General features: G+C 41.1%; 1 protein-coding gene across 10 annotated transcripts in view; it reads left to right on the forward strand.

The window, feature by feature from the left end:
* Positions 1-14,508, forward strand: part of DIP2C (disco interacting protein 2 homolog C) — a 513,143-nt gene that overhangs the window by 376,980 nt on the left and 121,655 nt on the right. For all 10 annotated transcript variants that reach the window (XM_038391694.2, XM_043509595.1, XM_038391695.2 and 7 more), the window contains 2 exons: positions 835-926; positions 5,611-5,721. In XM_038391694.2, coding sequence (XP_038247622.1) covers positions 835-926; positions 5,611-5,721 — 203 coding nt within the window. The remainder of the gene's footprint in view (positions 1-834; positions 927-5,610; positions 5,722-14,508) is intronic.

Here is a 14,508-nt window from a genome sequence, read left to right on the forward strand (position 1 = left end):
GGAAATGGAAAGGCAAAGGGAAGGGGAAATGGGGAGGAGAGAGGGAAGGAGGCTGAGCACAAAGGAGAGTACAGTTGAAGCTGAGGTGAAGACACTGGGGGAGAACGTTGGAGCAACATCTAGTCAGCACAGGGAAGAGACTATACAGAATAAAAACTGTAGAAAGCATCTTAATACATCATCCGTGTCCAGGGTCCCTGCTGCTTCTGTGCCAGCTCCTCCAGGGAGTTTCTTTGTCCTGGGGAGGGATTGGCATCTTCCTGGAATTGTTCTTTTACACCCTCAGCCCACATGGCTAGGGGTTGGGCTATGTACCACATAGGTCCTAGTCATGCCTTTGGAGGGAGATGGAGGGGACCACCCCTGCATAGTTCTGCCAAGTGGGAGTTCAGCTTTCCGTGTCTGCCCTACATCAATTAATGATGATACGGCCATCTGTCTCTGCCTGGGCTAAATGATATCCCAGCCACTTAAAACAGTTGAGTGCTGCAGGCAGTAGAATAGAACCCAGAGTTCAGATCCTGGCAGGCAGAGGAAAAGGAACTAAAGGAAAAAATAACTTAAAATATAAAGAGATCTTGAGATTTTCCTTTTTTATTATAATGCTTCATGTGATAGATAAATGTTCAAATAAACATCTGTGTTTAAATGTATCCACAATATTCCCTTTGGGTTCAGTAGGAGCCTCATATATACACCCAGTAGCAAAGTCTAACCCTAAATGTTCCTGCTATTTAGTCCCTTTGGTCTAGAGGTGCATTTTTCCTTTATCATTTTACAAGTAAATTTTGAAGCATAATTTAAAAGTTAATTTTACAATTTATTTATTACTAGGCAAACTTTGGACCAGAAGTATGAAGGTTGCTTACAATATACTGCATAAATTAGGCACGAAACAAGAACCAATGGTGCGACCTGGAGACAGAGTAAGTATCTCAATGGTTTATTAGCAGACATTAAATACACTCTGAGAAGATGTGAATGGGGATTCAGAGGGCACAGAGATAAGTGAAAAAATCAAATGTGGAGAAAATCTGTTGCTTTTTATCCATAGAGGGGCTGGCCGTTTGTGTGGTGGTTTATATATCTGCTTTAGTACTCACTGAGTAGTAACTTGAGTTTGTTGCAAAATCAACAATAAGCTTTCCCATGAAAAATATATATATATTTTTTTTGATGAAAGAAAGAACAACTGGTCTTGTTTGCAAAGATTTCTGCATACAAAGAGCATGGAGGGTAATAGACCATGCTGTCATGTTGGTAAAATGTATTTAATATAATGACTTCGTGGCTGCTGAGATCGTGGATGCAAAAGAGGCATTGCTTAAGATGAGACGAAAATGTGAACGTCCTTTGGCAGAACTGGACACACATATAATTCTTAGACCATTGTAAGTGTGAGCTTGCTTCCTGAGGCAACAATCAGAGCTTTGATTGTGGGACTGGGATTAAGTACTTCCATGATCTAATGCTGCCACTGCCTTATTTGGCATAGATTTGGACAAGTCATTTAATCTCTTCTGCCACTGTACAACTGAAAAGCTGCCAGGCTTATATGTATTGACTTTCTGAAACATAAACAACCCTGTGCAAACATTCCTGTCCCCAACCTCTACCCAAGTGTCAAGTTGTCCAACTGGTTGGGACAGAAACTGAACTGAATGCCCATTATAGCTGAGCATGCTCAATTCTTGAGAGAACGGATGATTAGCTAAGCTGACCTGTCCGTGTCACTTAGATGATCCTCCAGTGTTGTCTTTGAGGTTGGGAAGAGAGCAGAGTGGGCTTCTGTATTTTGACACTTAGTGTCAAACATGGTGGTTCCCATCTGTCTCTGTCCTCTGTAAAAGAAAGATAGTAATATCAGCCCTACTTCCTCACAGAGTTTTGAAGACTAATTCTTCTATGAAGACGTAAAGTTTGGAAGTCCTTTCCTTTCTGGTGTACTAATTAGCTTCACTCATTCAAGTCTATCCTCAAAAAACCCATTATCCATAAAGCCTTCCAGAACTTACCTCTGTATAATTACCTCAGGGTATGTCTACACAGCAACTAGACACCCACAGCTGGTCCGTGCCAGCTGACTCAGGCTAACGGGGCTTGGGCTGTGGGGTTGTTTCATTGCTGTGTAGACTTCTGGGTTTGGGCTGGAGCCTGTGCTCTGGGACCCTGCAAGGTGAAGCCAGCAATGAAATAGGACAGGCCAGCCGTGGGTGTCTAGTGGCTGTGTAGACATACCCTCAGGAGCCTCAAATTCACACCTTTTCCCCCTTATACTGTATGCAATAAATGTATAGCTGTATGCAGTATGTTCCTTAGGGCAGGGACTGTTTAACCTCTGTAAAATGAGCATGGTTAATGTTTCCCAAATAAAAGAATTTTCAAAAATATTTCCTAAATTTCTTTTAGAAATAAAACATGAAGATTCAAACTCAAGAGTCTTTTTAAACAGATGTTTAAACAAAATCTCTTTCTACAGTGGCACTTAGCCGGTACTAATCAACAGAATCTTCTCTTTTTCTTTGATTTACAACAGAGTCTAAGCAACAGTAGGACAAACAAATTGTTGATTCTCATTAAATTTACTTGCACAAAGAATCCTGTGAAAGGAGGAATGTTCAGTTACACTTTATCCGTATATCTTGTATTTACTGCCTGTCTCTTTGTAGTAAATTACTGTATAGCGATCCCTAAGATTTCCTAACCCTAAAAAGGATTTGTTGGTGATTCAGACCTAAAGCTGAAACTCTAGAAAGAGTAAGACAAGTAAAATCTTCCCTTTGTTCGAATCAATTGAAGTTCTTATTCTAAAATAACTCTCTGTAGATTACAGTAAATCTAGATGTTTATAGCTGAGTGGTGAAGGCATATACTTTGCATTGTAAAATATCTTACCCAACATCTTTTGTAATTTAAAGTAATTTCAAATTGAAGATGAGTTGCTCCTGTACTCCTCATGTTCTGAGCAGAAATTCTGTTCACTTTCCCCATTGCGGTGCCATAAAAGTTTTTTTAACTTCTTTGAAAATAGGAATTTGCATCATGTGGCAATAGATGAGTGTTTTATAGCACTAAATTAAATACAGGTGGACATTGGCAATCTTTTCTAAATGAAAATGAAACTGTTTCCTTATGGACACGATATGGAATACTCCGAAATGCCTTTTCCTTAAAGTCTGACCTCATGCTACTCGTACCCCGTGTCTGTGTTGAACAAAAATGAAGCATGGTTCTATGAAATATCTACTATCTCTACACATTTCCCTCTGGTTAGATACACTTCCATATGTTTTGTTTTCCTCCTTTTTAATTTTTACAGGGTTTTTTAGTGATTAGTGTCTTGAGATATTCAAAAGCACCTAAGGCACTTAAGTGCCCAATACGCCCCAACTCCCTTAAGTGCCTTTAAAAATACTAGCTAGAATCTATTCTGACATATTTGCTAGCTGTCCCAGCTGACCTACTGACCTACTCCCCAGAGACTGGGCACCACTTTACTGGAATAAAACAACACAAAACTCTACATCTAAACTACTTAACAAAAAGAGTTGCATTTGTCTTCCACTCCTTCATGAGAAGGCTGTCTCTTTAGACTGTCATTTCTTTAGGAGAGGGGCTATTTTATAGGTTGTAAAGGAGCCTATAAAAATACTTTGTCCAAAATGTAAGCTTTGTGATCTCCAATGCGCACTCGAAAGTTTTACTGCTGAGTGTGAAGCAGATCGAATGAGAATCAGCACCTCCAAATCAGAGGTCATGGTCCTCTCCCAGAAGAAAGTGGACTTCTCTCTCCAGGTGAGGGTAGCAGGCTGCCATTAGTGAAAGAGTTCAAGTATCTAGGGGTCTTGTTCTCAAGTGATGGGAAGCAGGAGCAGGAAATCTACTGGTGGATTGGGGCAGCGGCAGCAGTGATGCAAGCACTGTACCAATCCATGGTGGTGAAGCGAGAGCTGAGTTGTCGGACGAAACTCTCGGTTTATAGGTCGCTCTACATCCCCATCCTCGCCTATTGTCATGAACTTTGGGTAATGACTGAAAGGATGAGATTGTGTGTACAAGCGGCAGAAATAAGATTTCTCTGCAGAGTGCTGGGCTTACTCTCCAAGACAGGTGAGGAGCTGGGAGGGCCTCAGAGTAGAGCCACTATTCCTCCGGATCAAGAGGAGCCAGTTGAGGTGGTTCGGGTACCTGATAAGGATACCCTCTGGGAGGCTTCTGTTGGAACTCTACCATGCACGTCCCACTGGGTGCAGGCCCCGAGGCAAACCCAGGACATGCTGAAGGAATTATATCTCCTAGCTGGCCTGGGAGCACTAGGGAATCCCCCAGGAGGAGCTGGAACCTCTTCTGGAAGAAAAGGAGATCTGGTCCTCACCAGAAAAAGTGGCATAAAGGAGGAAGAAGAAGAAAGTGGAAGCTATATGCCAACTGTTTTTTCAAAACACAAGAGCAATGGAAATGCATCAAGGAATTTGTTCCCCAAAGATTAAGGGCGTCCTAACATCCCCCTGCAGTTATTACTGCAATGTTCATCTTGCACTGAACAAGAACTTCAAAATGAAATTGGTTAGTCTGTTTGTTAGTTGTTGGGAAAAATAAAACATGGGGAAGACTATAAATAATGAAGTAAGTTAATAGAAAAAAATTTCTGTCCAAAATAAACTAAGAAAAGGTGATGTTTGCAATATGTTAGGTTAATTAAACTTGTTTCTTAAATTATAACAGTAATTGTCCCTTCTAGTATAAAGTAGCCTCAAAACAAAAGAGCATTCGGGTGGATTCCATGTGGCACCTGATCTTTCCTTGAAGTTCTCTTGTTCCAGTAAGCCTTGGCCCTAAACTTGCTTAGTTTGAGGGATCTGAGTAGGGTAGAAAGAACAGGAATACTTTGTGGCACCTTAGAGACTAATAAATTTAGAGACTAAGGTACCACAAATACTCCTGTTCTTTTTGTGGTTACCGACTAACGCGGCTGCTACTCTGAAATCTGAGTAGGGTAGGAATTTCAGGATGCTGCCTTCAACGTAGCATTTATTGTTCCTGCATTGGCCTAATAGAGCATAGGTGAAACCTCTTCATCAAACTTGCAGGAGGCTTTAGTTGTTGCAGGCAGACAAAACAGAAGGCTGAGAATAGGTGGCACAATGGTACGCTATGTTTGGTTACTCTGGATGGACATAAACCCATTTCTGTTTTCAGTAGCCTAATTTAATTTTTTAGGATGTAAAACTTTCTATTTAAAATTACATTAGTCATATTTGCTCCAAAGTTGAACCTCAATCAAGTCATTGCTCAGATGAAACTTACTAGCAATTTAAAATGCAGCGTTATGTAAGTACAAGTGCCTAAGTGGAGATGCTCACAAAAAGGAATGTGTATAAGAGAGAACAAACTCCTTCTCACTTGTCATTCAGCTCTTAAATGTTCAATAGTTGTACCTATATATAAGTCGGGAAAAGTTTAGGTGGAACACAGTAAAGTGCATTATATCAGAGCTGGTTTTAAATATTAATAGTTTTTCAAAGGGAATGTGGAAGCTGTTTTTAATGTACAGTACACTGTAACAGATTTTTGACAATTTAAATTTTAACATGTCTCTCTCTGTTTCAGGTAGCACTCGTTTTTCCTAACAATGATCCTGCTGCTTTTATGGTAGCATTTTATGGCTGCCTACTGGCGGAAGTTGTCCCTGTCCCTATTGAAGTGCCACTTACCAGAAAGGTAAGGAACTACATCTTAACTGGGACTTGGTCCTGCTTTGAGCAGGGTGTTGGACTAGATGACCTTCTGGGGTCCCTTCCAACCCTGATATTCTATGATTCTATGATTCTATGATTTCTCCTCCACAGTGCATTTTGAAAGTTTAATATCCGAATGAATCACCACTGAGCACAGCTTTGTGTAAATTTTTTTTGTGGTGAGTGGTTCTGCGTCTAGATTCATAGATTCATAGATACTAAGGTCAGAAGGGACCACTCTGATCATCTAGTCCAACCTCCTGCACAGCGCAGGCCACAGAATGTCACCCACCACTCCTATGAAAAACCTCACCCATGTCTGAGCTATTGAAGTCCTCAAATCATGGTTCAAAACTTCAAGGAGCAGAGAAGCCTCCCTCCAGTCAACCATGCCCCATGCTACAGAGGAAGGCAAAAAAAACCTCCAGGGCCTCTCCAATCTGCCCTGGAGGAAAACTCCCTCCTGACCCCAGACATGGCAATCAGCCAAACCCTGAGCACATGGGCAAGATTCACCAGCCAGATACCCAGGAAAGAATTTTCTTTGTCTAAGGACAAAGGATAATACTGTACTATAGGTTATGTATAGCTTCTCCGTTTTAGTAAAGTAGTATCTCAAGCTATCATTTTTGGTTACTTCTAATTGCAGAAAATATGGGCCTTGTCTACACTAGGAAAAATTTGCATAAAGTTAGTGTCACAGGGTAGCTGGTTTCTGTGGAATGACTGAACCCAGTTTCCCTAGACTGGAGCAGGTGAACCTCACCCAGCTAATTAAAGAGGGTTGGGCTACACCTGGGCCGATAAAGCGCTGGTAATAAGCAGCTGGGAAGAGGAAGGACTGAAACAGGCTGATCCCTGGGAGCAAAGCCACGCTGTAGTGGAGCTAACTCCTGTGGAGGGTCCTTGGAGCAAAGGGGCCAAGTGCTCCATGAAGCAACCCTGCAGCTGCAGCTCCAAGAGGGGAGGAGAGCTGGCACAGGGGAGGAATTTCCAAGCAACTAGAGCATCAGAGACCCCTGGGAGGATAGGCCCTGAAGCCTGTGGGCCAAGTATTGAAGACCGAGCTCTGTTTGTTAATTTTTGTTATAAAAATAAACCTCAATGACTGATACTGGGTGTGGCAGCACATGATTGGAGCTGGGGAGCTGTGGCAGCCCCCAGTGACAATTAGTTCCACCAAAGTTAGCAAGCCTGGAAACCCTAATATATCTGCCATGATTTCTTTAGGCACTGTGTTAGCTAACCAGGTTTTAGAGCAGGTCTAATCAACACAGTACTTTAAGTGTTGGTGTCAGCCATTGTCTTATCCATTCTAGGGCTTCTTGTGTTGATGGAATTGAACCAGTCTCAACAATTGTGCTACGTTTCACTTGTGTAGATCAAGCCTTAGAGCATTTGTTCTTGATCAACTCTCACTGTTGCTAATACTAAGAATTTATCATATGATGTTGGTTCCATTAAATTGGCTGTCATGTTCCTAGTGCACAGGTATTACAATCTTAGCAAAAAGGCATAGAACAGAATGGACATGAAGACTGAACTGTCCTTTCCCTGCTTGACGTAGTGCCGGCATCCTGGGAACTCAAGGACCATTGGTGGGTAGAGTAGGGAAGCTTATGCTAGGACTGCTCAGGCTGTATCTTTGTTGAAACCATCTATTATCAGGGCTGTTCATATCATCATATGGAAAGGTTCACCAGTTTCTTTAAACAACAAAGCAGACCAAGCTAAATAGATCTTTCAAAAAACCATTCCATTAACAGAACTATTCAGTCACTTCTAGGAATGAGGCTAGGGGAAAATACTAGTAAAAAAAATCTTTGAGACTTTTCTTTGAAATGCTCCAGTGCCTCAATGCTTTGGAGCAAAAACATGAAATTTGGTAGGGGGGTAATGGGAGGTGGCCTTTGTCGGGGATGTTATCCCTGTAAAAATCTGCCTAAATTTGGCCAAGTTCTGTATGTTCCCTGAAAAAAAATCACAGTTCACACATGTTCAGTAAAGACTTTCTAGAATTAACAGCTAAAATCTCTGAAGATTCTATCTGCGCTGAGCGTGTTCAACCCTCTCACAGCTCCTGACGCTGCCTGGACTATAGACGCACCATCCCTACAAAGTAACTGAACATGCTCCAGCCCAGAGCTATGGGGGTCCCAACAGGACTTGCCCCATAATGGCTGTTCCTAACTTCTCAGGGTGGAACCAGGCCTTGGAACTGAGAGCAGGGAGCCAGTATCTCCTGTGCTGTCAATTACCTCTCCCCTCACCCCCCACAGCTGGCACACATGCAGTGTGGAGAAGGAAGCCATCGAATACAAATGCAGTGGGGAGAAAAGCTGGAGGGGGAAGGAGGGAAAGGACTAAATTGTGACAAAGAGTCTGATGAAATTGTTACTGGCAGGTGGGGAGGGAAATTATGACTGAGAGCAGGACAGAGAGAAACCGGCACTGGGTATGGAGTGGGAGAGCTTGGGACTAGGCCAGCAAGCCTGGAGGAGAGTGCAACTGGCTGGCAAGGAGACTGGGATGAGGAGCCTAAGGAATCAAGAGTGGGACTGGAATGAAGAGCCAGGGGTAAGAAAAAGACGGGAAAAGGATAAGTAAGAGGATGAGGCAAAAGGAGTCAGACTTCAGGAAAATGGACAGTCTGTGCCCACTCGAGCATACTTCCTTCAGAGCCTGGAATGGACCCCAAGATCCCTGAGTCTCAATCACCATTCCTCTGCAATCAGAAAATATCTGTGAAACCCACTGGTAAAGCTTGTCATCCCCCATTAATGGTGGTCCACATAGAAGATAACAACCTACTATTGCTATCAGTTACTCCATTAGCCCAATTGGCAGAGGTCTTCATGATGTCTCGAAAGGTTCCAACTCCTTTATGAACTACGTAGGTGTCAATATGGTGGCACATGATGGAAATTCTATTTTTTTTTCAGTTTGTTTTGTATGTGTAATTTCTTATTTTAAAAAACTCACAATATTAAAAGAACATTATTAAGGTTGCAAAGTCAAGCATTCAAGACTCAGAAAATGCCAGATTGCAGCCTGATACCTTGGGACCTGATTTGCAGAACAGGTGACTACTCACAATTGCCACTGAAATCAATGGGAGCAGAATCTTCAACATATAAAGTGCTAAAGTTCTCTGAAAAATCAGGTCCTAGGCTTCCCATATTGGACTCCCAAAATTAGTAGGTACTTTTGACTTTAATCTTTCTGTGCCTCAATTCCCAAAGTTTTGTAAAATGGGTGTAGTGCTATCCCCTCATGGCGCAGAGGTTTTGTGAAGCACTCAGATGCTATGGTGCTCTGTGCTGTAGAAAAGCCCATGAAGAAATTAATAATTTTGTTTTCAGAGCGGGTTTGAATAATGTGCAGTAAACTGGGCATAGGGCCACACGTTGAGCAATGAGGATAAAACAAAATATTGGATTAATACTTCTAACTGAGCATAGTCCATCCTGTGCACTGAATGAGGCAGAGTCCTATGAAAAAGAGTATGTGAACATGTAAATAAAGACTGTCTCATAATGCATATATACAAGGGGGCCAAATTAAGATTTCACAGGCAACCTTAATTCTGTCATTTCCTAACGTCTGAGTGCTTGACTTTGCAACCTAAATGTTGTTTTTTAAGTGTGTGTGTGACTATTATGTAGAAAAAGATGAAGGCTTGTGGCTGCTCCATCATTTTTACAGTGAACTTAAGGAAAGATGACTTGGTCCTTATTCTGACTTATTTATTTTCACAAACAAATTTGTGGATTACTTTATTTGTAAAACTGTACTTGAGAGGAAAAGATAAGGACTATGAGTTTTGAAAATATATTTTTATAATGGCTTCTGTGGAAGCACAATATATGAATTTGCATTGGTTTAATACCAAAGAGGAACCTTTTAGGATTACATTAAGCGTTTGACATAAAATGTATAACTTGGTGCATTGTTTGGCGTTTTGTCCCTGAAATTAAGATTTTACGTGTGCTAATAGAAACAGGACAGCTAGATTATTTAAATTGTAAGAGCCTTCAGCAAATTCCCATAGTAAAATTTACTTTAATGGTAGAGGAAGAAACATATTTGATCAACATAACTTCCAGGGGCGAAAAAGTCCTATTTTGTTGCTCCCTGTATTTTACTTGCCAAGAGTCATGATTAAGTGTTAATAAAACATAAATCTACTGAATTGGATTTATTTTAAGATGTCTACTGCCACATTCTTCTCTATAGACTGTAAAATCTATTTGTCCAAGTAAATACGCCATGTCAAAATAATTCCTTACTTTAATTTGACTGAGCCTTGTGTGTGTGTGTGTGTGTTTCTTCAGAAATATTGAATTACTACAACAGTAATTGAGGGGGTGGGTTATAACTCTAAAAAATCAGACTGAATGATCTGTACCTGATAAATGATACTGGACATTCTCAGAGCATGTATGACTGCTGATATTTCTACCTTTGTTTATATAGCACAGGAACTAGGGTGGAAGCAATGAAATAAAAATCATGCTTTGTGAACAGTCCCAGAAGGAAAACCTCTACTTGGTCAAACAGTAGCGGTTTTGCTTCTGGCACCAGCTGAAGGATGTGTCATATATGTGTCATCATACAATAGGCTAGGCTGTTCTTTTATGCTTCCTCATTATTTGATCTCTTCTGTGCATGCTTCAGTTAACACTGGCAGTGTGCATTTTGTAGTCTACATGTTCAAAGGAAGATGTCACCCAACTAAAAACAGCAGCTACGCTGTAGGTGAACAATGGGAGAGTAGGATGTGTCTGGTAGCTGTGTTAATCTACACACAATACTATACAGCATGTATGTATTAAATTACTATTTATGGTTTTATCTGGCAACCAATTTGTTCTTGCTGAGAATTTCCCGTTACTCACAGCATGATTATTGTTGTATAATAAATTTTGCTAGAAATCTTTTGTGGTTAAATGTTAGGCAAATACCATCCCTTCCTACTCCTACCCCACTTTTTCTATCCTGCATTGTATTTCCAGGATACCCAGAATCATTTGTAAGGTGGCTTAGTGTCTTGGGTCAGCTGTCGATCAAATGATCCTCTAGGAATGCAATGGACTGAAATTCCCTGCAACCGTTAGCTTGCATTTAGCCTTAGTATACTCTGACATATTCTGTATTTTTTTTTCTTTCTTTTAAAATATTCCTTTTAAACTTGGAGTAGAAGAATCCATGATTAGGAAACTGGAAATGCAGGATCCCTCGAAGTAAAACAAAAACAACAAAAACTCCTTGCAGGAGCAATAGTCTGGGGTTGTGAGTTTAGTGTGACAATGAACTAAGTTTTAGTTAGAAGAAAAGTTTGAGTTAGAAGATTTTCATCTTATTTTTCCTTCCACTAACTGTCTGTAGGTGCCATAGACAAGAATTATCCCTATGTAGAGGACAAACACCTATATATATATTTGTATAAGTTACTCATATGTAAAGCTGCGAGTCTTTCACGGAGGTCACAGAAGTCACGGATTCCATGATTTTTTGGGACCTCCGGGACTTCCGCAGCTGCTAGTGCGGCTGACCCAAAGGCCACCCGAGCAGCTGGGGCAGCCCTAGGGTCAGCCGCACCGGCTGCTCTGACAGTCCCAAGCAACTGATCCAGGCACTGCCCCGGAGCAGCGGTCTGGAAGCAGCAGTAGCACCCCGACCAGAGCAGCGGTGGCAGCAGGGCTCTGGGCCGCCCTCACCCCCAGGAGCAGCAGCGACCACCAGAGCACTCCCTTCCCCCTACCATTCTCCCACTGCACCTAAGATTTAGTTAGGGTTATTTTTAGTAAAGTCACAGTCAGGTCACTGGCCGTGACTTTTTGGTCATTGCCTGTGACTTTTACTAAAAATACTTGTGACTAAATCATAGCCTTACTCATGTGTTATCCATTCTGTTCTTCAGAAAAGTGTCCCTATTGCCAAATGCCCTTATTTGTAATTTTTCAAGCATTGGTAAATTGGTATATACCCCTTCGTTATGTGTAGATAGAATATTTCCTATTGCTGAACTTGTCTGGGGTTGGTTGGTTTTGTTCACAAGAAGTAGAAAACTGCACAGTTACTTGACCAAGGATTTCTGACTTTCAAAGTATTGGTTGCCTTGCACCTCATCTCCTGAAAGCAGTGTATGTAATTTAATATCTTTGTATTTTCAACTTTTTTTTTCTGATCTGTCAGTTAACATGATTGGGGTGTGGGGAGGGGGGTGTCCTCCTTTAAAGGAAGACATAAAATTGGTCCTCTCCACTTTCTGATACCCATATGTAAAGAGACCAGGGAGTGAGAGAACTGCTTTAATTTCATTCTGTGAAATTTGTCCTCTCTACACATTCACGGCTAGGAACAAAAAGCTCTTATATAAAGCTTCCATGGCCCTCTCACCTTGGGCAATAAACCTTATGTACCCAAGTGCACATAGTTGCATAAATAGCTGACGCATATGGGAATCTGTTTGTTTTTTCTCAGTTAATAACACTTTCCCATAATCATAACTTGGGAAAGTTTAATGCTAAATTAACTTGCAGAAGACACCTGAACTTTCTTCCGGAATAATATATGTGACACAGCACACATTCCAAAAGCAAAAACTCTTCTTCAGGAGCACTTTTTATGAGCTCCAGAGAAGATTGGCCTATCAAGGGTAATCACAGAAGAGGTGTACTTTTAGAGGCAGTGAAATTGTCTTAATCCACCCCTTCAATCTGGAGGTGGATTTATAAACCTCACAAGTAAGCCCGCCCCTACAGTTTTCTAGTTCCTGAAAAAGTCTGAATAATGTCTTCAGGCTGAAATGAGTCATGTTTCCTCTCACCTGCAGTTAGTACCAGTTACATTGATAAATGTGCCAAGTACCAGAAAACATCTGTAGGCAATCTACATACATGCCAACATCTTGAGACAAAAACCCAGTAGACTTTACATTTGCATAGAAATATATACATTTGCATTGTGTTGCCTGATGACACAGAAACTTCCAGCTTCTTCGCAAAGAAACATAAATGCTAATTAATTCTGGGTCCCCAGCCCAACACTAACTAATTCTGCAACTTCCTTCATCTCTCCAAGCCCCGCATCTGCATCTGATGTAGAGCACTCTTCTGCAGTTCTTCACTGAGCCTAGATCCCTTATGCTCCAACTTTGTCTTGCTTTTTTGGTTTTTAAATGTAAGAAATGGCAGACTACACTATTTCCCTCCCACAGCCTAGATTTCACATTTCTTCCCATACTCCATAACAAAGTAAACTTCCAAAAATAATGGTTGTCCCATTTTCAGTTAGCCTTTTATAGCTGTTCAGGATTTACAAATTTGACATGTTTGCAAATACAGGTAGATTCCTGACACATTACCAATGGGGCAGGTTATTTTCTACTTTCAAAACTGGTGTGGGAAGTAGTTTCTGCTCCCTTTTTAGTTCTTAAGGTCTTTGAGATTGTTCTCAAAAGTTGATGATTTTTCCTTGATTCCCTTTTGCTACTGGTTAGAACTAGAAAGAATGAACTCTCAGTGTACCTGCTGGCTGTTGTTCTGTATCTGCCATTGTTCATTGGGATAAGTATATGTAGGGTTTGAGGAAGCAATGCACTAGAAGCCAAAATCTGTTTAGTTTGGAAATTTTATATGCTGTTACTATTACTCAAATACAACACCCCGGAGTATTGATTTATTTAAAATAAATCTTACCTCTGCTGGTTGATGGGTTTCTCTTATATCAGAAAGCCCAACCCTTCATTTTGGGCAGATTGCTTTTTCCTTCCTTCCTTGTTGGATGAATACACAAACTCTTTCACAAGCAGTGTGAAGTTTATTTTTATATAGAAATATTAATCCCAAGGCATTCACAAACTACATATTTACCATACCAAGATGCAGCCACATCCATGGCACCTCAAAATCATGAGACCTCCTTGTCAATTTCCTCCTAGTGATGGCCAAGTGCCCATCTGTAACACCAGAGAGAGGATGTTGGCCGAGGAGGTGCTCTGTGACTGTGGGGCCTATTTCCCTTACTCTCTCCGTTCATGTCTCTGGGCAGAGTTCCTCTGGCCTGCATCCATTGGCTCCCTTGACAGCTTTGAGGAGCAGTGGGCACTGTCTGTCTCGGTGTCCCCTTCAGGTTCCCAATTTTGATCCTTTGACCTGCACACCTGTCCCTGTTTTTTTCTTTTGTTGTCCCCCATATTTATTTGAGTCAGTCTGGCTCAGTGGCTCCTCCCCTTGGGCTGGGGGAAGGGGCTTTTAGTCATGGCGGGCTTGCTCCCACCCACTTCCCAGAACCTAACAGGACCTGTGGGCTCTCTCATCCAGAGGACTGACATGAAAGTACATAGTTGTGTATTGTATGTACTGTATGTGTGTATATTATATATACAAACAATATACATAATGTACAGTGCAGGCATAAAATATATATATACAATTATATAATTATACTTTACATTATTTATATATGTATAATCTTCCTCTGTGCGTGAATTTTTAAATATAATGCAGCAAGAGGAGGACCATTTGTCTACAGACACTGGTGAAAGCCTCCTTATGAAATGCCTTAGTGAATCTTTAATAGTCTCCCAGAGAGACAGGGCTTATGTTTTGTTTCATCCAAAAGATTGATACTCTAGGGTCACACACTCATCTGCAAAAACCTAATTTTATGTACCTCAACAGGCTGAGCTGTGTATTCAAAGAATGAATGCAGTGACTGCAAAGCACTTCAGACCTGATACTTGGATACCTAAGCCATTCCCTTT

The sequence above is a fragment of the Dermochelys coriacea genome, chromosome 2 (genome assembly GCF_009764565.3).
Source record: "Dermochelys coriacea isolate rDerCor1 chromosome 2, rDerCor1.pri.v4, whole genome shotgun sequence".
NCBI lineage: Eukaryota > Metazoa > Chordata > Testudines > Dermochelyidae > Dermochelys > Dermochelys coriacea.